This window comes from Ambystoma mexicanum, chromosome 5p (assembly GCF_040938575.1).
Source record: "Ambystoma mexicanum isolate Mex_15411 chromosome 5p, UKY_AmexF1_1, whole genome shotgun sequence".
Taxonomy (NCBI): Eukaryota; Metazoa; Chordata; class Amphibia; order Caudata; family Ambystomatidae; genus Ambystoma; species Ambystoma mexicanum.
The window spans coordinates 1339361704-1339388203 of record NC_090930.1 but is presented as its reverse complement, the minus strand read 5'-3'; the positions used below and the strand labels follow the sequence as shown (position 1 = coordinate 1339388203).

Below are 26500 nucleotides of genomic sequence, written 5' to 3'. Positions count from 1 at the left end.
TCACAAGTACATGGTTGAAGAATCAGAGTTGTCTGGCTCCTTCATAAGGTCATGAATTGCTGCAAATGGAAAATGCTGTTGCATGCCACTAGTGAGATTTTGTAAATGCATCCCAACGCCGGTGGTATAAAATGTTCATCAGTGATAATAGCCTGGTAGGTAATTGCTGATAGCTGTAAAATTATCACGCACAGGGGGACATTATTTCATGCAAGTGACATAATTTGTAGCAGATTAAGATATTGCCCTAGTGTTAATCTTTGTCATTAGTAGTAAAAAATACTGCATCCCAAAAAAGTGTATGCATTGCACCGGATGGTATTGATACACTCCTGATCTCTAATAACAGTGCCACAAACTATGCTTTTTTGCCCTTTTTTATATAAAGTCAAAACTGGTCTTATTTTGGGTACTAAGTACCACCATTGTTTGGTGGCATTTTTACATGAAATGGTAACTCCTGGTAGTGCTGCATTGACCGCCAGCAAAAATGTACTGGTTTTTTAAAATATTTTTCCATGTGTGATTTCTAACTCCATATTGTACCACTTATCTCACCCATTCCATAATGAACACCCTTTATATTTCATGCTGTGTTTCTTTTCACATAAACACATATTATGTTCCTTGTTTATCACGCACCTGGAACTTATAGCACAAAGCTCTACTTTTTTAGATTGTGCATTGAGTTCATTCTTAATTTGTTATTCTTCATTAGAGCACCACTGCTTTTGTCGGAATATATATATCTAAAACGCGTAGGTATGTTTCTGTACTCAGCTGATGCAATTTCTCAGTGTTAAGTTGCCCTTTGCTGTCCAAATGGCAAAGTGCACCCACTTCAACAACAGCTATCATTTCAACAAACAGAATGAGCACTGTTCTACGTGGTCACCTTCACCTTCCACTATCGCAAACATACAGAATAATTTCAAGTTACTTCTTTCCACCCCAAGTTATCTTCACACAGGGCACGGGGTTCCATTGCCAATGAACAGTTAATTACCGGCTCAATGTTTGAGTCTCTAAATAGCTAAACGCTATACAATGAATGCCTCCTCACGAGCTAAAACTGACAGTAGGTGCTGTAATTATACTACTATCAAATCTTATGCCATCACGGGGACTCAGCAAAGGAACAAGGGCCTCATCACGTTTTTGGCAGTAACCCTTAAATGCGGCGGTAGCGCTATTACCACCGCATTTAAGGGTCCGCCAAATCACGGGTTTGGCAGATTTCACACTTTTACCTACGACGGGAAATCCGCCGGCGGTAAGAGCGCGAAAATTCCCCATTGAGCCCAATGGGGAATGGGGAATTCCCGAATGGGCTCAGTGGGCAATGGGCAATACCCGTTCCGCCAAACCCGCGATCCGGCGCTATTAGTGCCGGGCGGTTTGGCGGTAGGGCTATTAACGCCGACGCTAATAGCGCCGGCGTTAGCCGACGCTAATAGCGCCGTCGTTACCCCCCAACTCGTGATGAGGCCCCAATTCTGACAATTACATGTCAACAAAGACACATCATTGAGGCCCATGTGATCAATGGAACTTAGATTCTGTTCTCATACCGCGCATACCTCTCATTCCATCTGATACGTTTACCCTTTTCAATGACCTTTTCAATAAGTCACAGGGACCTACTGGTACCTTTTGGTAGTTTTCAAGTTTGTTTATGGTGTTCTCAGCTACATTTATTAAACAACTTATATTTTGGGTGATATTTGGTCTCACACAGACTATCTGCTATTGCTCTATGGGTGGCTAGCACTTTTCGGAAATTTGTTAATTCATGTAAAGGTGCACTTGAGGACAGAATCATTGCTAATACCTCTGAGTATGTGACTTAAAACAATCATATATAATCATATATATATATTCTGTATTTTTATGGACTCGATGAATAGGCCACGAGCACAAATCAGAGTGAAGCCTTTCACAACACACAAAATTGTACAATGGCTGTGTTGATATTGCAGAGACAGAAAGTTTCCACAAAGAATGCAGAAGGCTTTGTGATTATTAACTCTGGTGGCAGTGACTTTCAAGTGTTGAGAGCCACATCTAAAAATGCTCTTTGAGACTTTTCAAACATGCATTTCTGGGCATGTTGGTTGGGGAAAAGTGTTTGGGTCCGAGCAATGCAGCAGCACCGTAAATTGTACCTGCAATGCACCTATAGCAATTACAGATTATGAACGCTGGGTATTATATCACAAACGTTGTTAATGTGATATTGCGATTGAGTAATGTGTTTTGCACCAGCCAAGCCTCCTAAGCAAACTTTGCGGGCGCTGTGCATAGAATAGAGAAACTTAAATTAACCTAAATGCATCCAGTGAAGGCATATACCAGTAGCATGTCTGCAGAAGACTAAAGCACCGCAAACCCTTGCAGGTCTTAATGGTAATGAATGACCTGTTTCTCATTCTCTCATAACACTGGCCACTATTAAATGTGTGTTCTTTATATTCCAAATTTCTGTTTCTTTCTCCATGGAAACAGATATTCAGTTCTTTATTTAATTTTATGCAGAGGTATTGCAAGCAATTTTGACTTAAAAGTGATGGCCCTGAAGAAGCGGGAGGGGGGGGGGTTCACAACGCAAGGAGGTCCAATTCTTGGCTTACTTCATTATCGGATCATTATCGGATGTTTTATGCAAGTGTAAGTAAAAGAGGTACCACTCAAGAGAGGTCCTGACATTTTCGTTTGCTCGTGTGATTTTTCAAGACTTCCCGCTGATTGTTGCATACCTCAAGGGGTGTTTGTTTATCTCGTGCCCATTGGTTGGTTTCTGCACACAGCTCACAGTTTTCTCATAATGGCACTAGGATTGTGGTTGGTCCTGGTTCATCTTGTATTTTCACTTGGACTTCTTTGGTGTTCCTCTACTTGCACCGGTTGGTTTCTGGCCGGCCCATGGGTGCCAGCACCCACTGATGAAGGTAAAACAAGAACTGGGCATTCAATCAATGTGTACCCCCCCCCCCCATACCCCTCCTTGGAGAGGCATACCATGCTTGAAGGCCTCTTGATGAGGTCCATTCAAGTACTTACTACTGAATACCATTTCCGTGAAGAAAAGGTGGTCCAACTATGAGCAAAAAATCATAGTTATAGCGCAAGTGACCCTAAGTGAGAGTCCATAGGTTTGGTTATTCTGCCGCACCTTAGCACCACCATTAGTTTTGCCACATGTATGCGCTTCATTTTAATGTTTTTTTATCTATTTTTTATTTGTATAGCACACATCAGACCGTGGGCATCGCAGCGCTGTTACAGAGGGAGGACCTTTGCAAGAATACATATGAGGTGTACACAGTTCATATGGATATAGTGAACATGTATGTTCTTGGCTGAAACGAGGTAGTACACATATAGTATAGTGGTATAGTTATACATGTAAGAGTATGCTGTTTTACCACCACTTATCAAGGATATATACATTTGGCTGATAGGGTTGCTTCAGCGTTACCTTTATATCGTGTTAATATAGGCTGCTTTACCACCACTAAGCAAGGCTAAATATTGTTGCATCATAAGCGGTGCATTAGCACATTCGCAACATGATGTAATGCAAAGTGGTGGTGTTGGATAACACCCTTCTGGCATGTTGGCAGCCTTTTGCCATATCATAGAGGAGCAGTAGCTCCACCATTAGTTTTGACTCATACTGAGCTCTTTAGCACATGGAGTGAGGCTGCATAGTTTTGAAACATAGGTGGTGCTTCAGAGCCACCATTAAATTCTGGCTCCTGCGTGGCACTTTGCCCAGCTTATTGAGGCTGTACAGTTTTGCCTCATAGGGAGAAAGTTAATACCACCATTAGGATCACATCAGAGGTGGTGCTTTGGAGCCACTCAGTGAGGATACATATTTAGGTTCATAGGTAACACCTCAGCATAAGCATGTGTTTTCATTCTTACAAGACTACCCAGTTTTGGTTCAAGGTGGTTCCTTAGCAGCCTGCATCACACTTTTGCACCATTAGTAAGGTCTGCACAGTTTTGACTTGTGTGTCTACTCCATTCTTTCCTTGCCTGAGACCTGGGAGGAGCATGTATGGCCGAAAGGTTTTTACTGGCTTTGGCAATGATTGTTTAACCAATAGTGTCCTAAAAATAATCTCGGAAAGAACTCATGCTCCGCTTATTATACAAGTGATGAAAATAAGAGCAGTATTGATTTGCCACATGGTTCCCTTAGGTTATGGAGGTTTGGATTGCCATTGCTGAGATCTGCAGGCCATAGTGAAGGGCTACACAGTGGCTGATAGGTAGATCTCCTGTAAATATCAGCTATGTTAAATGACAGAACATCTATTTCCTGCATATTCTTCCAAGAACATGTATTAAACGATGTGGCACATTTTATGCAACCTGTTGTGTGTTTAATTTCCATAGAGACAATTCTTTTGTTTTCAGATGATATGCATTTGAAATTGAGAAACGTTTTTCAAAACTGCCTAGTCAATCCACCAGGAATACTCCCTTTCCACATTGAACAACAAACCATGGAAGAAAATTGACAAAAGAGAGTAAAGTTTGCATTTGACTTTTAATTCAATCCACAATTATATTTTTGACATTTCTCTTATTTATTTGTATGTATTGGTCATTTGTATGGTGCCTATACACAAGTGTTTCCAGGCGCCACAAGACAAAAAGATGGTTGGGGGGGCATACGATAAATGCCAATAGTAACAGTCTTACTAGGACTGTGACATTCTTACCGTGCAAGTGCAGAGCAAAAAAGTGCAGGGAAGGGTGGAAGTAGGGCGCATGACTGGGGTGGGGGCAGGGGATGGCATATGAGGGGGTAGAAATGCAGGAGTGGGGGGCATAGGCGGGGCCAAGCAAGTGCTGGTGGGAGCCACAGAGTGCAAGTGCAGGGAAAGTGGGAAAGGGAAAAGTGCGATGGGCGGGATGGACCAGATTCAGGTTAGTTCGGAGAAGGGAGCCCTTTTCTACTGCTTCCGCTGTTGGTGCTGGTTGCTGGCTTGCCCTCACTTCCCACCTTCATTGTAACAACGTGCTTTTTTCCTCGTCGGAGGCCTTCTGATTCTTTCCACTGAAGGTAAGCCTGTCGGGCTGCATTACGCTCTGATGCACTGAATATTTGTTTCTTGCACTGGCATATGACCGCCAGGATTTGCAGGGCACTGTATTTTCTTATGCCCGCATTTTTAAAAAACCACATGCAGCGTCTTATTGTTAGTTTCACGAAGTTTGCTGGCCGAAAATGGCCGCTCTCATCATCGGCACCGGAGTGCCTCTGAGGTTGCCATGATGACCACACAGTCTGCTGCTGATTGGGTGTGAGGCGCTACTTGTGGGCCTACCAGGAGCTGGCAGGCGTGACCCAGCCCCCAGCATGAAGGCCCACACAAAGGTCCCTGTCCAGCCTGTCTGGCCGGGATGGCTGTGTCAGCCGGTCTGCATGCCGATGTTTCTGTGCTTGCTGTTTTTCTCCCGCTGCAAAGCGCAGTGCTCTGCTCATTTTTCAATGAGGTGAGCGTTTCCCTCTGGTTCACCTCCCATGCCACGGCTTGTACTTCTGTCTGGACCAGCAAGCCCGTGCTAAGTGCCACTCTCTCCACCCCTCCTGGCCACACTATCACTTTCTGAACTGTAACACCCTCTGAATTCCGCAGTCTATTGTACAGTGCAAGACTTAGGAATTCCAACTCCACTCCTATCTTCCAAATTTCTCGATCCCCAGGATTGTATTGGCAATTGCCCAGGAATCTGCTGTCTTTCATTTCCCATGATGTCCCTCTATCAGGTTGGATTATCCCACAATGACACCAAATGTCACAGATAGCCTCAAGAACACACCAACTCTTGAAGACAAGTCAAGGGTCTCTATTTGTAAGACTAGTTAATAGACTCACTAAGGTCCAGCTCTCTCCTTCTATGGGCTGTTACCTCCCTAACCCAGGCATCCCTCAACCCCAGCATTGTCACTAAAGATTTGTAACCCTTACTAAGAGGCTGTGTGTCTGCATGTGATGACCTAAAGGCAAATGCCTTCTCAATCTAAATGTCCCTCTGGGAACATCCTAGATAGTGCCTGACCCAGGTTCCCAATACGGTATAACATCAGAGTTGGTGCCTTCCACAATTTTAGGCTTCACTTGGTCCTTTCCTTTTGTGCCCTGGTATTCCTCTCCCTTTCTGTTGCTCAAAAATGTTTTCCTCCTATTCTCCTCCCAAATCTCCACATGGGCCTCATCACGAGTTGGACGGTAACGCCGGCGCTAATAGCGCTGGCGCTATCTGACCTACCGCCAAACCCACCGGCGCTATTAGCGCCGGATCACAGGTTTGGCAGAACTGGAAATCCCCATTCCCCATTGAGCCCATTCGGGAATGCCCCATTTCCCATTGGGCTCAATGGGGAAATTTCGCGCTCTTACCACCGGCGGATTTCCCGCCGACGGTCTGAGCGCGAAATTTCAGCGGATTTCCCCCAGCTAAGAGCTGGGGGGAAATCAGCCAAAGCCTTGATCTGGCAGACCCTTAAATGCAGCGGTAATAGCACTACCACCGCATTTAAGGGTTACCGCCAGACTCGTGATGAGGTCCACTCTCTCACCCTCACACGTCCTCTTCTATGCCTCTGATGTACCTCTCTCTATTACCTACCTCCACCCTCTGATCTTACTCTCTACTGCTCTCTCCCTCCCCCGCACCAATACTACTCCCCCTCTCTGCACCTAACTAATACTCTCCCCTCTCCACACTTCTGCTGCTCCCCCCTCTTCATACCTTTGCTGCTCTCCCTTCATCACACTTCTACTACCCTCCCCTCTCCACCACACTGCTCCCCTCCCCTCTCCACCACACTACTACTCTCACCTGTTCACATTGCACCTAGTCTCCCCTCCCCACAATACTACTAATTTCCCTTCTCCAAATTTCTACTATTCTCAATGCACCAACACCTTCTCCCACAGCCACCCTCCTTTTAGTTCCCCAGTCATCCTTCTCAATCACGTCCTTCTCTCTCTCTCTCGCTCTCTCTCTCTCGCTCTCTCTTTCTCTCTCGCTCTCTCTCTCTCTCTCTCTCTCTCTCTCTCTCTCTCTCTCTCTCTCTCTCTCTCTCTCTCTCTCTCTCTCTCTCTCTCTCTCTCTCTATTAGTCTGATTCACTAAATTTGAGCTGCCGGCTTTAGAACAGAACCGCTTAATGGCCCCCTCAGAGGTGAGCACAATGTCTCTGTGAGTGAGCGCTCAAACTTTGCTGGAGCTCTCTGCAAATTCACTAGTGCTGGAGATGTTTGGGTGAGGGCCACGAAACAGTTTGGTTTGGTCAGGCAGGGTATGATTGCGGGATCGCACTAGACCCCATTATTTCTTCCTCTAACTGGTTTCTATTCTGCCTCTTGAGGCCAGGCATCCTTTTGATCTGTTTCCCCTGCTTGTTCTCCTTCTGATTGTAGAGTTTGGGTCAACATCTGTATTTTGCCTAAACACTGGATTTAGCACTAAGCACATTTAGAGGTGGAAGTTGGACTTCATGAGCTTCTGTCTCATCCCCACCAGAAAGTTTAGTATAATATGTGTAAGGTGTAATTTGTTGCCTGGTTATTACATGCTTCTCCGACATCAAAGTATCCTCTGTCTGTATGCATTGTCTTACGTGTTGTTTGCAGGTTGCTTTTGATTCGTACAATTAGGATTGTTGTAAATGTGGTAATTTCTGTGGTAGCCTTTAATGTCACTTCTTCCTCTGCTAAAAAAATGTACAAGTCTCTGTGGTTTTGCAGTGGATCATGAACCATCTTTCACTGTCTAATCTCTTTATTATCCTTTTAATATCCCATTGGAACACTTGGTATTCTTTGGAAATGCAGATTTATATGCTAGATAACTATTAATAAGCTGGAGTTTTCTAGTGGAAAAATGATTCACGACAAGAACGTTCTGCCATGGTTACTTGCAAAGTATCTTGTAATGACAGGGGGGGTCAATCACCCAATCCAACAGCTGACATTCTGGCACATCACCTGAAAGTGAAGGTATCGATTGCATTGATCCCAATACCACCTGGGCACTCATTACAGAAACAATGCATCCCTGCAAGTGTAATGTTGCATGGCATTAATACAAGTGTAAACAAATGGGCAATGACTGCCCTAATGCTAACGAGGATTAGAAGTAGCACTAGAGCAAACACAGATGCCCTGATGCAAAGATGCATTGGCATGATTGTTTTTGCACTAGGGCAACACTGATCCTAGTGCTGATGCAGTTCAAAATTGTACTTGCACTGGAACAAACCTTCTGTAATGAGGACCCTGGTTGTTGCTAAAGTACCGATGGGACTTTTCATTCTCTCCAACTTCTAATAAACCTGTGTGCAGAAATTCTTATGCGCACTAACCTATTAAGGCATTGATAACATCCCAACATTTCTGTTTAGAGGTTTGCTGGTTTTAGGGAGATCTCATGCACACATACACAACTGTCCAGTTACAGTTATGTTTTGGAAATGTACAAAGGAAGTAATGCTGCACCATGACATATTGGGCCCGATTAAATGAGAAAAAGTGTGCATTTATCCCGCAAAGGCTGTGTTCCAAGGGCGACACTGTACGAGCCTCACGCAAAGCAAAAACAGCCAGAACAGGTACCTTTTCATGCTCCCGCAGGCGTGAACACACTCACCCTTCAAGCAGTGCATGCGGCCCCCCACAATCAGGCCTGCATTTCGGCTGTAACTGGTACCAGAACCAGACAACATGTGTACAATTTTTCGTAACTCAGGTAAAACTGCGAGCGAACCCCGTAAACCATTCCTTCACTACACTGTGTATGCGCACCCCTACGTCTTATTGATCCCCGGCGCCGTACACACACCCCTAAATCTGACATACAAACCCACCTCTGCACTGCGACTCCTATGCGCAAGTGTCTTTACACCTGCCATCGGGTGGCGGAGAGATCGAGGGATTTGCATGGGCATTTTGAAGGCGAGAGGTTGCACGGTCACATCCATGAATACGCTTTGTTGTGCACATTTGTGGGCATGCTATGGACTGTCTGCAGCCCATCCCATGTAATGCCCACTTTTTCCTAATTTTCCGAGTTCCGCCCCTACTCCGCCCTCTGCGCAGGCCTCACCCACGCTCTGCGTGCTTTAACGCACAAGGCGCTCATCCACTCACAGAGACATGCTGGGCCTGCACGGAATCGGAAGTCCAGGAAAAGTCCTGCGTTTTCGGTTCCATGAATCGATGAACAGGGATTTGCATCAGATTGGCACGCAAATCCCTGATTTTCCATGCAAATATTTCCATGAAACGGGTACTTAACATCTTATTGCTGGAGGGGTTATATTCTTCCGTCTCACGGTAAGATTGCTGGACAATCTAAAGTTAGATTCCCCGAGAGCTAGATGCACAACAGCCTAATTATTTGTGTACATCAAATTGGCCTATTTGACTCAGGTTTGTCCTGTTCTCCTCAGTTCATAAATCACATTTACACAATCATTACATTTTTCATGCAAATCCCAAGTTTGTTATAATTGTTGGATTGTAACTCGGCCCAAAGATTATATCAGATCAAATGCCTAATACGATGTGCTTGGGAAATGTGATCCAGTTAAGCATGTAGCCCATTAGAGGGGATATTGCAGAAACATTGCACCATTGCAAGTGCCATTAGCACAATGGCAAAAAATGACACACTAAAAAAACATATTCTTTCAAAGCATTTTTTTCAGGTCAATTACTATAACTAGGGCCAATATTGCCGTGGTGCAAAAATGCATGGTGTTGGGAAGGGGACAGCCCCGTCCCACCCCCCCTAGGCGCTTTAAAGTAAGGCGAGATGCATTTGAGGCACTGTTATGGGCCAGGGGGGAGGTAAGATTGTAAGAAGGACGCCTTCCTGTCTAACAGGACCCCATTTTAATATAACCAAATATAGTCTAACTACATAATATAGCCCAAGGCGCGAGCAGCATTGCTATTTTGTGTAGATATTAGTAATCATAGGTACAAAGGAAGGCCTGCGCTGTAAATGCGGCATTGCATGCATTAGGCCCAAATTTGCGAGCCAACAGAAATCCCCACCCATGCCCGAGCTCCCATGAGGAGAGCTCACCCCCCCAAATGCCACAACATATATTCGTTGATGTTGATGATGTGTTTTTTACCCAAGAAGAATGTGCCCTACAAGGCCGCGATTAGAGACCAGCACCTGGTGTGCATGCTATCTCACAAAGGCCAAAGCATGACCCGGCCCATTTCCGCGTGACCACGAGTTATAGCCCATATAACTAACTAAACATAAAGATCGCAGAATTTCATGACTCCAGGTTCTCCTTGACCACCAACCCCAAAGTAACAAGTCCTGGAATGTTCAAAGAGGACGGACATGGCATATCGTTGAAGCAACAATCATGTGATTTGTATTGCACGGTGCTAGGAGGGATACATTATAGTGCAAAACGAGGGTGGAGACCTTGGAGCTAGATGGCGTGGAGGGGAGTAAGTAAAATGTGTGTGAAGGTTAGAGTGTCCCAGAACCTCGTTTGTGTCCATTTTAAGGCCTTCCAGGTGCACAGCATCAGTGATAATATATTCATATAGTAGGTGTATAATTAATTTATTTTCTGACCTTCGACGTGAGAAGCTGAGCACTGCAGCATCCAAGTGATGGAAGACGGTCGGACTGGGCTGGGACCAAGAGACCGGCAACCCTTATGGGTAAAGGTGGAACATTTATAGGGTCCATCCAATCAGCCGCACAAGTTTTTACTGTATGTTGTTGCATCATTATGACACTGTGTATCTTCAAAGGTTTCTGCTTGTACCTCTTTTTGGCAGAACGTTCTTAGCAGCAGAGTTCTTTGCTGTTGCTCTCATCTGCGTGTGAGATTAAAACTTGTTATCCTTACAAGATCGACTTGGGCCTTTCTTACCTGGTGGGTTGTATTCTCTCTGGCGGGAGCATTTAGGGGCACGCCTTCAATGGCCCTGGTTCAGAAATGCATTGAGAGAAGATGTTTTTACACTAGGGAAATGTTTGTTCTAGTGCAAATTCTGCTTGCACTTGTGCACACTTACACAGATTATTGGCCTGCTCAAACATATGGGCCAGACATGTGCAAAATGTCTTCTATAAATCATTCATTTCTGTATGTGGCAGAGGGAAACAGGGCAAAATATGATGATCCAGATCACTGTATCAATTGACAAGGAAAACACAGTCCTTCTTATTGCTGCAACTTATTTGAGGGTCTGAGAGAACATTTCTAACATATCCAGAGTTACCTGTAGCATCTCAGTAAAAATGAGGCAAAATGCCATGGGAGAGCTCACAAGGCACTTAAAGTTTGAGAGACTGATGTACAAAAGCATTTTCGAATGGGAAAATACCATTGAAAAAGTTGTGAAATACAGGCCCTCAGCCTACTCCCTGAAGTGCAGACCACATAGAAGGCGATTTCCAGTATTATTCTGCTTTGTGATCTCTGGATGGGCCGTGAGATAGCGAGTATATGTTTTAGCTTTTATATATTGAAGCTTTTTTGATCTGTCTGCTCTGTTGTCACAACACCCATTCTGTACGAAAACATACTTTTTAACGTATATATATTAAATGTACTCATACAGAAAAGCTCAGTGCATAAATATCAATCTTAATTATGTTTGTGGCGAAATCATTTCACATGCATCTGTGGATACATCGCTCATGTTCTGTCTGTCCTTCTTCTTTGCAGTTGACGGTGGCTGGTCCTGTTGGTCATCATGGTCCAAATGTTCTGCAACCTGTGGAGGTGGACATTATATGCGGACGCGCTCATGCTCCAACCCAGCACCGGCAAATGGAGGGGATATTTGTCTTGGACTCCACACTGAAGAAGCGTTGTGCAACACACAGTTATGCCCAGGTATGCAGCCTTCTTCTTTTCAATACAACCTTTAGTTGGCCTTTTACATATTATAATTGTGATATTTTGTGGCCTTCATGGTTACACCACCTGTGGTGTGCCGAACTACCAAGTGGACATTTAAATTTGAAGAACAATAACCGATCAAACAGAGAACGCACCCATCATAAGGCACGTGAGCCGTGGAGGTCTGGTGTCTTGATCACTATGTTCACCTTGCGTTCTACCACTGTTTTATGTTAATGCCTTAAGTTTCCAACAAAAAGTATTTTTCAACAGGACCGACCCCTTATCGGCTCTGTTATCCTCCTTAGGTCATGTTACAACAACACAGCCTTCCTCATTGACACACACAGTTTGATATCTAAGTTACAAATAAGTCTAAATATAGTGGAGGTGCACTTGAAACACAGAGACCAAAATGGAGTATTTAATTCCAGCTGAGCATTAAAGCAGGTTTGAGTGGGAGAAACCAATACTTCTTCATGTGAGCCGCCCATTTTCACCTTTTCCGCAAGGATCTTCTCTGGAGCACCAGGCAGATCGGGAAGCCCTACCTACGGAGAACCTCTTCAAACCCCTTCCTGTGAAGTTTGTGGGTCCTTAGCAACACCCTACCCTTACTTTCTTCTGGGTGATGAATAGACCTGTTGGTGCCCTCACATACTTAACCCTAGCCACAGCCCAGAATAAGTCCAACTAAAGGGTACAAGAAAATCCGATTCTGGTCGTGTTTCCATTTCCGCTGCTTTCACAATAATACCAAAATGGATGACAGCACTATAGTAGTAGACGGTAGCGGAATGCTTGTGCTTGCCTGGATGAGGTTCATCCATGGGATACACCAATTGCCTTAGATCACCATTTTGTAATGGGTCATTCAATGCCACTGAGTATCATCGGTAATGCCTTGGTGGTAAACTTCTACCTGTCATTTAATACGGTTGCCTATTGTGGTAGCGCTGAGAGTACTAAACTGGCTGCCAGTTCTCTCAAGGGGGAAATTTCAAGCGCTGCAAAATTGCAATTCCCGCTTCCAACATTAGCTCGTAGCCCATAAATACAAAGGGGCGCATGTTCGTATGAGCCGTAATGTCAACGGGAGACGTAAAAGCCTTGTATAAGGCTTTTCTGCCTTCAATTGACGCCACAGCTCATTTTCGTCCGTTTGTATGTCGGAGAGGAGGAGCGGAACGCAACTTGTGCTTCCACCTCCTCCCTTGCTCTCCACCATTCAAATGGTCCAGCATTTTGGTCGGCATACATTTACATGTCGGTTCAAATGCTGGTGATTCCTATGTAGACCGCCGGCTTTATGTGCCATCATAAAACCGGCAGATTCATTAGGGTTACACTGTACATACTGCCTACCATCCGTACATAGCAGGCAGCGTTAACTTCATTTGTGCGGTTTAGTGTAAAAGTGCAGGACAAAAGGCAGCGTGCACATTCAGTATCCACCGTGCAAATTACCAAAACTTAGCAATTCACTTTAATTTTTAATCACTTTTTCTGTCTATTTAGTCCAAATGCAAGGACCTGTGTAGCATCTTCAGTGGCATGCAGCACATTTTAAATCTACCTCAATATATCACAAAACAGATTTACAAAATATACTGCTACAATGCAATGATGTGGCCACAGCTCTTGAAAACCTTTGTCGTTTGCAAGCTTTTTGTTTCAACACATCTGAGTGCGCGAGGGCCAGTAAATAAACCAGTGCACACGTTTGATAATACTGGGAGAGAAAATCCCATACAGTGGTCTAACTATCAGCTCTTTGCTTTGACTATTTGATATTTTAATTAAAGAATTAACATCGGCCTTAGGGCTTCAAAATATTATGTAGGACATTAGCTTTAAAAATCTCCCTTCAGCACTATTCATTCTACAATTCTGCTCTGCAGATATTTAAAAGTGTTTTTCATTCCTACTACCACTTGTTGGAAATGCTGACAAATGGGATTGGAATAGAAGGGTAATGCAGCGTGAACATTCATATCAGCGTTAATAGAAGTGATGCCGTTTTGTCAAAGGATTTCATAATTCTATCCTGTTGATGCTAGCAATATTTTAACAGCTTGTAAAAATAAGGCATGTAATATAGGCAAGCTTCGAAATTGCGGTGGGGCATTATTTTATGTTTGGGTGGACAAGGATTGTGCTGCAACAAATGTTTCGTCTGGATGCAAAAAATGGCATTTTTCATTTTCGAAGAGTATCATGGATGTGGGGAAGGTGCCCTGGAAATAGCAGATGCTGAAGTCAATGAATCAGAAAAGTTGAAAAAGATTTGAACAACAAAATTAGGAACACGAGCGACTTGTTGAGGATCAATTTACTTAATTGAAGACATAAAGCAACTATTGCCTCTGATGAAGTTGGGGATGTGCAAAAGTTACACCTGTTGTCAGGTTGATCTGCAAAAAGGGCCCATTGCTGTCACACGAGTCCAAGGACATTGTACATTTAATCAATTTAGCCACAATGGGAATCTCAATGTATGCTTTCAATATCCCAGTATTTTGAAATCATGAGGGCACTGAAAGGACTCAATCATGTGTTTAGAAGGCAGCCATCTTGAGCAGCAACATTCCCAACAAAGCAGGATATCAGTGCAGAATTCTAAAATGACACGTGTGGGGCCAGTGCCGAGGGGCAGACCATCATAAATATTCTATAAGCGGTTTGGCAAATCTACAACATTAAGGCATGTTATGATTTGTGCTAACAACGCTCCATGGCACAAATAAAGTCGTGACTTAGATGTTCATTGATCCCATATATGTAATAGCGGTTAGCTTCTTGTATTTCAAATTAATGAAACATGCTTTTGTCAGGTATGTTTGGATACATATGTCTGTATGTGGTAGCAGTCCTTCTTAAACTGCAATCTACTGTTAACAGGATCCGTAGAGTAGTTCACATTTGGCCCTGGAAGATTTGAAGTTAGATACAAACTTGCTAGACATTTTGAAAGCTTGGTCACCAAAGGTAAGGCTCGTCATTTATTTGTGTTTCATATCTTGGTGTAAACTTCTAATCACTTTAGTTAGGCATTGTGACAAACTGACTCCTGCTCTGCGGGAGTAAAAAGGATGAGTCGAAGCTTAAACACCCACTCAGCCCTCACATTTCTACAAACCAAGTACCAACCCCATCATATAGGTAAAACAGGCACAGTCAAGCGATATACCTTCATCACCTTTTGTGGTAACGTGGGCCGAGGGAAAGCTATACTCTTAATAGGGATGTGAATGTGGTTCAGTGGCAAACCAGAGAGCGAAGGATAACAGTCCAAAATAAAGGGATGTCCAATCAAGGTTCTATAAAAATATGTACTTTAATTAGACACTTCATGTACAATACTAAGTAGTACTCTATTCTCAAAACGGTTCTGAACCACAGATAGGGATCAACAGACTTCTTGTTCTGTGAGCATATAGTTTCTATATACAAAAATCAAGTCCTGTATTCTATTAGGTGTCACCTTACGCTCTTCCCACATTAAGTGGAACTAAATATCACAACATTTTATTAGTCATGAATCAATACATTTCATAAAACAATCTTAAAAAATGATCATAGTACATAAAACACATACAATATGTTTAAAACAACACAAGTAGGAACACCATGAGTGAGTCTTGTTGCAATAGTTTTTAAAGGATCACACATGTTTAAAGAAATAACACTCTGATTCCAATGCCTCACTACTTTCAGCCTATTTCTTGTTGATATATTTAAAAAAACCTGACTTGTACCAGTTTCTGTCCTTAATATACACCAATGAAGGACATTCTTCAGGGGAATGTGTCTTGTGCTGGAATTAAAAATCTTCTTTAGTTGGGGAGAGTACCCTGTTATTCAAAAAGGACACCCTATTAGTACTCTATGATAAGGTATAAATCTCTATTGCCATACAACCAAACCCTCATCTCTCAAAGGGTATCAAAGTATGTTTATTATTACATACCTCTCTTGCCTAGTAATAACTCTTGGACCTTTTCTGGTTCTTGCTGTAGATTCCCAATTTCTTCTAGGAATTCTTGCGCTTCCTCTTCTCTTCTCTAATCTAGTGTACAATCATAACATATTAATGCCATGGGACATATCTATCATCCCATATACATTCTCTTTAGGTGTCTAGACAGCATAAGGTGGTAATGCTTACCAGTCTGGAATTATCCAAATGGCTTGTTTTCTTTGAATTCTCAAAAAATCTGTACCCAGGATGATAATTGTCACCCTGTAAAACAGAGTGAGTACACTCTGTTACAAATACTCATATATAGAGGTCAAAAGATAGAACAGTGAGATGTGGACAGTCAACACTCACTTACTTGTGACTATAACTCAAGGTGTGATTATTCACAGCTTCATCACGGCGGGACCCTCGTTGAAGAAGAAATAAGTTGCCTCAAATTCCTTCTTTAAATAAAGCTCTGTAAAACACAAGCGTGCACATAGCCAAATGAGCCCCTGCTCTTATTTAGGGCTTCCAAATCCACTCTATCTCCTCTTCAAACCTCCCGACTTACTTAATTGTCTTGGCAATCCACACGAAACTTGTTAGAGTGTTTCCGTTCTGTTCTAATGGCTCTACAGAGCGGTTCACAACCCGCACAATATTCGCGGGTGAAAACATACTCGCGTCCACAATGTGACATCATCACGTAACGTCATTACGTGCTTCCGATGACGTGGAATACTTCGTGGACATCTGGGCATTCGCGTAACAGCGCGGGAATGCCATGATGTTGTGGGAGGTGTAGGCTAGTTCTAAACCTTCATTTAAAATCCGAACTACATCTATATTGACAACAGTGGATACAGCTCCCAGCAAGAACCGCCCAATACTACTAATTGAGGTACAGTCGTCATAAAGTAATCTAGAATGGTCATGTAGTAGTCTAGAAAATGTACTCATATCATGAAATGGAAGGTAACCTCAATGTCTCAGTGCAAAGAAAAACATAGTATAAAGGCAAAAACCCAGTATACTGACAAAGACATATAGTACTAAATTCTACAGGTGAAACATCAATGATCATACAAATTGTAACACAAACAATGGTATTTATTTCATTAAATGTCCGTGTACACGCATGTACATTGCTAAAACAAATAGAAAATGCAGAACAAGAATAATCGAACATAGGATTTGCATTAGGAATGAGGTTGAGCAAGCTCCTATGGTCAGACATTTTGTACAAATGAAGCATGCATGTAATGATTTTGAGTGGTGCATTTCAAAACAAATCAAGGGTCAATCGCAAACAGTGATCAATAAGAAACTACTTCATCTGGAAAGAAATTTTTTTTTTTGTAAAAAATTCATATTAGTTGTCTGAACGAGGGAGTGGAATGGCATAATGCTTAATTGTGTAGCTAGAGAACTACAACATTACTTTCCCGACATTGGTCAAGTCAAGTGACATGTTGTTATCCTCTGCATAAACTGTCAAACTAAGAAGTGGGAGGAGGATGTTTCACCTGTGGAATTTAGTACTGTATGTCTTTGTCAGTATACTGGGTTTTTGCCTTTATACAATGTTTTTCTTTGCACTGAGACATTGAGGTTACCTTCCATTTTATGATATGAGTACATTTTCTAGACTACCACATGACCATTCTAGATTACTATATGACGACTGTAACTCAATTAGTAGTATTGGGCGGTTCTTGCTGGGAGCTGTATCCACTGTTGTCAATATAGATGTAGTTGAGATTTTATATGAAGTTTAGAAATAGCCTACACCTCTACAACATCATAGCATTCCCTGCGCTGTTACGCGAATGCCCAGATGTCCACGACGTATTCCACGTCGTCGGACACACGTAATGACGTTACATTATGACGTCACATCGTGGACGCGAGTACGTTTTCACCCGCGAATATTGTGCGGGTTGTGAACTGCTCTGTAGAGCCATTAGAACGGAATGGAAACGCTCTAACAAGTTTCGTGTGGATTGCCAAGGCAATTAAGTAAGTGGGGAGGTTTGAAGAGGAGATAGAGTGGATTTGGAAGCCCTAAATAAGAGCAGGGGCTCATTTGGGTCCCGCAGTGATGAAGCTGTGAATAATCACACCTTGAGTTATAGTCACAAGTAAGTGAGTGTTGACTGTCCACATCTCACTGTACTATCTTTTGACATCTATATATGAGTATTTGTAACAGAGTGTGCTCACTCTGTTTTACAGGGTGACCATTATCATCCCGGGTAGAGAATTTTTGGGAATTCAAAGAAAACAAGCCATTTGGATAATTCCAGACTGGTAAGCATTACCACCTTATGCTGTCTAGACACCTAAAGAGAATGTATATGGGATGATAGATATGTCCCATGGCATTAATATGTTATGATTGTACACTAGATTAGAGAAGAGAAGAGGAAACACAAGAATTCCTAGAAGAAATTGGGAATCTACAGCAAGAACCAGAAAAGGTCCAAGAGTTATTACTAGGCAAGAGAGGTATGTAATAATAAACATACTTTGATACCCTTTGAGGGATGAGGGTTTGGTTGTATGTCAATAGAGATTTATACCTTATCATACAGTACTAATAGGGTGTCCTTTTTGATTAACAGGGTACTATCCCCAACTAAAGAAGATTTTTAATTCCGGCACAAGACACATTCCCCTGAAGAATGTCCTACATTGGTGTATATTAAGGACAGAAACTTGTACAAGTCGGGTTTTTTGAAATATACCAACAATAAATAGGCTGAAAGTAGTGAGGCATTGGAATCAGAGTGTTATTTCTTTACACATGTGTGATCCTTTAAAAACTATTGCAACACGACTCACTCATGGTGTTCCTACTTGTGTTGTTTTAAACATATTGTATGTGTTTTATGTACTATGATCATTTTTTATGATTGTTTTATTAAATTTATTGATTTGTGACTAATAACATTTTGTGATATTTAGTTTCACTTAATGTGGGAAGAGCGTAAGGTGACACCTAATAGAATACAGGACTTTCTTTTTGTATATAAATACATAGTAGTAAACACAGTAAAAACCAACCTCTGTAGAGGAGACAAAGAATATGCACGGATAGAATAGATGCAGCACTCTGGGTGATGAGACAAGTGGAGAAAGGCTTTCAAAAGATGATAATGTTCAAAAGGATACTTCAAATTGCAAAAAGGGATACAAATGATAAATCTCTACGGCCCAAAGTTGAGCAGTGGGGCACAGATCAGTCAATAACAACTTTTTCAAATGTCTTGGGGGTTCAACGGCATCGAACAGGCTTCTCGGCATCGACAGTGGTATTACCTCGGGTCAAAGAAGCAGCAGTCATGATAGTCCAGCTGCAAGCTGGCAACCAACCGGCGTCGAACGGAAGGGGAGCTGCGGTGTTGAAGCATCTACTCAAGCTGTGTGGATCGGGTGGTTACCAGGTCTAGTTCAGCAGTCGAAGTTTGATGGCAGTCGAGCTGCTACCAGGATGTGCAGGTGAGTCAGTTCAGTGTGAAGGCTCAGAGGTGGCAGTTAGGGGAACACCAAGGTCGGGTCGGTTGACACAGAGCAGTAGCTGTGAAGTAACTGGCATTTCAGATGGTAACTCGAGCAAGGCTAGGCAGCGGTACTTATTAGTTTGAGCCAGGGCAATGACACTCCTTTGCTAGCATGGTTTGGTGGCAAATGAGGTCGAACAGTGGATTGCTTCTCAGAAAACGATGCACACCAAAGGGCAGCGTTGACAGGCCTTGCTGGATTGGTCAGTGTCGAGGCACAATCGAATCATGGTTCGGAGTGGGTTGTCATCGACAACAGGGATCTTGTCTGTTCTGGCTTCCAGGTGCTGTGAGTCAAACTTCAGGGTCTTGAGGGCCAATGCCAGTCCTTCACTCTGGCTCCCAAACATAAGGGAGGCTGGAACACACCTTCAGGGGACCTGTAGCATGGTGAGGTGCTACCACAGAGTGGCTAGCAGAGAGGAAGGCTTATGGTAAAGTAGCAGTTTTCACTCAAATGGTCCCTGGGGATGGTTATGGTACAGATCTTTTTTATTTTATTTATTTATTACATTTGTATAGCGCACAAAGCAGCCCTTGGGCATCGAGGCGCTGTTACTTTTGGGGAGTTTAGTTACAGGGTAGGTACAGCTGTGAAATGCATTTAAACATTGTACATTGATACATTAGGATACGGAAAGCTTTATAAATACATTTGAGCGTTTATCGGGGGAAGCAGGAGATTGTGTGCTTCTGCCTTTGGAACCTCTGCCTTCACCCCACAACTGGAGGAATTTAGAAAGGACTGCTCTCGCAGAAGGGTCCAACAAAATCTTCACGTGATTGGATTAAAGCTAGCCTGGTTTAGGGGTCCAATCCCTGCACTTGGAATGTGTGGGCCTTGCCCTTATGACGTTACACCCAAAGTGCTTTGGTCCAGAGGAAGTGGAGGGAACAGGAAAGAGGAAGAGAGGCACAGAGAATCAAGGTGAAAGAACCCTCCCAAAACTGTACCGATCCCTCATGGCTATCTTAGCTCTGCCCTTCCCCTTCTCAATAGGATCAAATGCCTTTAGAAATGCAGCACCCTCGTGTGAGGAGTGGCTTTCTGCGAATGGGTGTGCCTCTTGGTTTCTGCTCCCAGGCCAGCATCATGTGGCGTGGCTGTCTCAGGGAGAAGGGTGGAACAAAGAAAGGCACCCCAGCGGGCTACCTGCCTGCCAGTAGGGAAGGTCCAGTCTGCATTGGGGAATACACATCACCCTTCCTCAGCTGAACTGGGCTGACACATGTGCAATATGAATTTGATGTGGCTGGGATAACTCTGAGAGATGCTTTCCACAATATCCCAACTCAGGTATGGCTTATATTTACAATTTTATGTGCCACAGGGACAACAGCTTCGGAGATATGTCATTTTTGGAACAAGGGTGCATAGTTTAAATGCAGCGCCTGCGCTGCAGAGACTTGGGTGTCACTGTAGCTGTCAAGGGGCACCTGTGACCTCTACACCTGTTCTGTGTCACTGGTAGAGCCGGTGTTGCGAATCAGGAAACTGATGAAGCAAGGCTCAAGTCTATAATATGCATTTGGCTTGGTGCTTATGAAAGGACCTCTGATTAGTAGATGTCCCTTTCAGATTCAGAGATGGAATTTCCTGCCTCATTTTAATATTAAATAAAAATTAAAAATCAAGAAATCCAGGGCTTCCACACCCTTCCCAGATGGCAATTCGTCACAGGCATAATTATTATTTCCCAATAAAACTTCTTATCTTTCTATCACCCTCTGAAGTATGAAGTGCTGAGTGGAACCTGGCCGGGGTTCAAGCTCTGCTGAAGATTAGAGATTAGTTTTAGAAGGCTAGGTTTGATTTCTACTTTTACTGCTCTTCCCCCTTGATAGCTGAGCCACCCTCTCGACCTTAGCCACAGAATATTCAATGGTGGCTGAGAACCCTGCCTGTGATCCCCACTAATGCTGCACCCTTAAGAGCCACATGCAACCTTGCTGTCTGCTGATTTTTTTTGTTTGGTTCCATTGATCGCAGGAAAACATGGAAAACAAGGGATGCTTTGGTATTACATGAGCTGCATACGTTCAGCAATGCTGGAAAAAAACATATTCATGAAGTAAAGCAGTGGTGTTAGCATTACGACCTTACCATTGGTGAAATTACTTGGAAATGAGCTTGAGGTGAATATGTAAAACCGGTAACTCATTAAAACATCCCTATTCTTAATCCATTCTTTTCTGTACTATTTCATTTTAACTTTGGGTTAGCAACAAGCTCCTCTATCCACAATATTGAAGGAATTTTAGAAGAATTATTTCCCCTGAAGAAAGTTCAGTCACATAAAGGCATCAAGAACTGAAACATGCTACATGTCGGGAATATATATGTTGTCCGTGACACATTTGTTTTATGATGTTGTGATATGCTGCTATATTTGTGTCTATGTATTTGTTCAAGTTGTTTTTTATGAAAATCAAGTAATACGTTTTTATTTAGTACAATTAATTGTGCTTACTTAGCGTTTCTGTTTATAATAAATCATATATTTTTTGATGATCTGGTTGTACTTTATCTATTTTTTCAAGATACAAGTACCGGTACATCATTCAGAGAGGTGTTTGTGTTCCCAGTTTGATATCTACAATTGTTCTTTTATGTTTGGTGTCCTATCTCTTTGTTTATGAATATATATTTTTAGATAAGGTGCCAGAATTAAAATTCTTTACAGACCAGTTAAAATGATTTTTAAAACAACGGTAACTCATTAAAACATCCCTATTCTTAATCCATTCATTGCTGTACTATTTCATTTTAACTTTGGGTTAGCAACAAGCTCCTCTACAGAGGACTTTAACCTTTGCAACAATCCGTTACATTTACTTTGCCATTTCAAAAGAGCCCTGCTTGATCCCACATTCAATTATTCCTTCAATTGAACATATAAAGATGCTTGGGGAGTTGACAAGATTAAGGTGTACATTTGTAATACCCTCCACTCTACAAAAATGTGCAGGGGAAGTAAACCTGATTAATTCCTGATTCCGGCCATTGGTACTGAGCTATGCAGGAACAGCACCATTCTGCCTAAATTGCCTCTAATTTGGAACAGGGAGCATCTATGTTAAAATGTTCAGCTCCAAAAATCTATTTTTATGGAGTATTTCATGCCTATATAGCTTAATCATAAGCAAACCTGAAAGTCTACCAAATGTATTATCACATTGGGACAACTGAGAGGCTGGTGCTAGGAATATAGCTATTTTGGCCTTATATGTTGTCTGCTTCATTGAACTTGAGTATATAAAACTTCCCAGATATTTAAAACAATTGACAACTTCTAAAATTTGCTGTGATATGTTTCATCTAAACATTTTCCACTTTGATTTCTCTGCAATCAATATACATTTTGTGGATTTTGCGATGTTAAGATTAAGTTCCAGATTTAAGAAAAAGTACATGCGTACTGTTAAGAGCAGGTTGGAGACCAATCAGTGTCATATCACAGATAATTGTGTCGTCAGCATAATTTAGATATTGTATTCTAGTTTGTGCTGTAAACTGTGGGTTGGTCAGAGTAAAATCCCAGCATGAGCTGGGATTCATATAAAAATTTAATAAAATATATAAACAAATTCATATAAAAATTTAATAAAAAAGGGGCCAAGTCACACCCTTGGTGAAGGCCACAATTTGTGTTTATCCACTTGGTGCATGTTCCCTGATTGTCAAGGCTCACTTTTGTTTTTGTATCCTTATCTAAGGCAACTGATGCAATAATCAGGGTGAATGTGCAACCACATGTATGCATTTCTTTCCAAAGGATTTCTCAATGTATGCAATCAAAGGCCTTGCTTATCTCTTGGAGGGCAAGGTTTACTGGTCTTCCCTGTTCCTCATCCGTATGTCCAACAAAGAGACTACAAAACTGTTAATTGCTGTGCCAACTACTCTCATAAACCCTGCTTGATAAATATTCAAATTGTTTGTTTTTAGAGCCCAGGTTTGCAATTCATTTAGTAACATTTTAGCAAATATTTTATTCGTTACGTACAGTAATGAGATTGGTCTATAGTTCAGAGGGGAGAATCTAAACTCCCACACCCTTTGAACACTAAAATCAGATCTGGCAACTTCCAGGACAGTAGCATCACTTGGGTCACTAACATGTTACCATACAGTGCAGAAAGGACATTAGACCATTAGAGATTGTCAGATTTTAGTATCATAGTTGACAAACTGTCAGGGCCTGGTGCATTTGATGTTTGACATTGTTTAATTAAGTTTACAATATCATCCCTGTCTGGTCCAAAACAAGAAGCTTTGTATTATTCATCATAAAATTGCTAACTTTACAGCTCAAACGGAACTAAGCAAAGAAGTATCATGCCATCTCCACGGACCATCCCATCCTGCCCCACATTGACAAGAGACAGGATAATGGGATTGCCACACTCCAACATTCACCATCAATAGTATGGTTGGCTTGAAACAAACATAAACAACCCTGGCGACCTGCAATGTGAAAGCAGAACAGGTCATTTTAGCTAAAATGTCAGGCAAGCACAGTGCCACCAGCAAACAACCATTGGTTTGCAAATTAGCAGACATGAAGTGGCCAGAGGTGGTTTTAGGTGGGCCATTCTTAGCTGACCAGTCTCCCATTTTCATTGTGGGAGGAGGAGCTTGTTTGAACTCTATTCCTGCTTACCTTTTAAAAAGACCAGTCCAGCGTGGAGTGTGGCACGGACAAGAAGGGGCCAGAAGTGGTTATTGTTGGGCCATTCTCAGCTGAGCAGTTTGGTTCCTGTTTTCATTGCGGGAGGACCTTGAGCTACCTCTATGCCTGCTTACCTTTTAAAAATATCAGTCCAGCGTTGAGCGCAGCATGGACAAGAAGTGGCCAGAAGTGGTTATTAATGGGCCATTCTCAGCTGAGCAGTCTGTTTCCTGTTTTCATTGTGGTAGGAGGAGCTTGTGTGACCTGTATTCCTGCTTACCTTTTAAACAGATCAGTCCAGCGCAGAGCGCGGTGTAGACAAGAAGTGGCCAGAAGTGGTTATTTGTGGTTCGTGTTGGGGCGGCCGGGGTGGAGTGCACGTAAGAATCGGTAAGCCAGTGTAAGACTGTGTGCACAGATAATGTGTGGCCGGACTCTGTGTGACTGTATCACCCACTTGCTTTGTTTTGTGTTACTCACTGTAAAGGAAATATATTAACTTGAATCAAGCTCTGCAAAAGAAATCAGTAGCTACACTGTTACACTGTTACTCGTGTATGCTGTGGGATTGATCCTTGCGCAAGACTTTCTGCAGTAAACGAAAAACCCTCTGTTGAAGCAGGCCGTACTCAAGGTGACTGTGGGTCTTGTGACCTTTGAGCCTTTGTAAGCATGGTGCTTCAAGATTATTGCATAGCCTGGAGGGAACCTGCTCCTTTTCACTTTACGGGGTCACCGGTGCTTGTAAGGCAATTGTTGATTGGTATTTGCGAGCCCTAGCAAGACAGTCACACATACGTTTCCAATATTTGAATATTCAACCACAAGGTGCTAACTGTGAGTGAGGCCTGTGAGTGAGGCAACTGCGGGTTCTCAGACCTTTGAGCATCACCAAGATATTTTACTGTATTTATTGTGTATTTATTGTGTATTCAATTTCATCTAGTATTGTGACAATAGTGGCTTTTCGAGAAGCAAAGGGAGTCAATTGCCAAGGGAAACAGTGCCTGATTAAACGATGGACTCAAGTCTTGACTCATGTACTGTGACCGATATCCCTCTGCTCCATTAACGGTTGGTGTTTTTAAAGATTCCAATGTTGCAATCGTAGGTGGAAGTGCCACTCCTGCTAAAGAAAGTGATATCTGCAAGTCTGTTATGAGTGAAGCTACAGACCCCTCGACAAAGGGTTGTTTCAAAGGTGGGTGTGGCTGCAACAAATCATTTTATTTACCATGACACTCCACCAAGGGGGAATTACAGAAGGTGTACCTACCACTTCTGAAGAGAAAAATCAATATATGGCCCATACTAGTGGTCAGAGAATGTATCTTCTGGAAATCAATAGTGAAGCAGACCTGGTATCAGATGTTTCAATACTAGTACCCGTAATTTTGTACAAACTAGGTGAGTTCGACTGTCGTTAGATTTTCAATCTAATCAGTGGACTACACCTGAGAACTTTTCTGACTCTGAAGAGTTGACAGAAATGATGCTCAACCGGCCTTATCAATCAGTATTGCAAAATGATGTATAGTAAATGCTTTGTCAGATAATATGCGTCTGAACTTGTCAGAAGAGTTTGAAGGGGTAGAGCTTATTGACAACAGAATCATCCTGTTAAGGGGGCTTCCCAGGGGAGTGTTTGCATGGATAGTGGCCCAGGTGACATAACTGTAGATGAATTATCCTTTCCAGTGTTAGCCCATAAGATATAATGGACAGAGGATATGACACCTTGAACTTTGAAATGCGGGAGGTTTGTATGGTGTTGAAAGAGCTAAGTGCCACAGTAAACTTTATTGAGGGATTTATTACTGCTACAACTTTTAGTCAAAGAAATCAGGTGAGGAGGGAAAGGCTTGCCCAACAGGTTTTTCAAGTAGTGGGAGCCCAGAAATAAAGCAAGACTAGTGTACAGCCAGAAAGTTTCCATTGGAGGTCATTGACTGGCTTGCTGCCCATTTGCCAGATGGAAGTGTGTTAGTTGACCCAGCGCATACCAGTTAGAATGAAATGTACTATGGCACAAGACGCACCTAGAAAAGCGACCCTCCCAACAGTATCTATCCTGGGTGTAGGGAATATTGTGGCAGAGGGGGAGCGTATTCTATCAATTCTAAACAGCAGCATGATAGAACCCCCAATCACAGTACAGAAATCAACAACCAACCAGGAAAAGGGTAAGACTCAAAGAAAACCAACACATTATAAATCACCAAGTAAGCAACAGAATAATGGGTCACGGAAATGATTGCATCAATTAAGATCAAAGGTGGATGAAATGATTGGGAAACAGGTGATCTTAACTAGACCAGAGAAGTCTCCTTTGAGGCTGAAAATAAAAGATCAAGGATTTAGCCAGGCAAAGGAAACCATTAACT

General features: G+C 42.5%; 1 protein-coding gene across 2 annotated transcripts in view; it reads left to right on the top strand.

Annotated features, from left to right (window-relative positions):
- SEMA5A (semaphorin 5A) overlaps positions 1–26500 on the top strand; it is a 2281219-nt gene that overhangs the window by 2117781 nt on the left and 136938 nt on the right. For both annotated transcript variants that reach the window (XM_069613729.1, XM_069613730.1), the window contains one exon: positions 11740–11910. In XM_069613729.1, coding sequence (XP_069469830.1) covers positions 11740–11910 — 171 coding nt within the window. The remainder of the gene's footprint in view (positions 1–11739; positions 11911–26500) is intronic.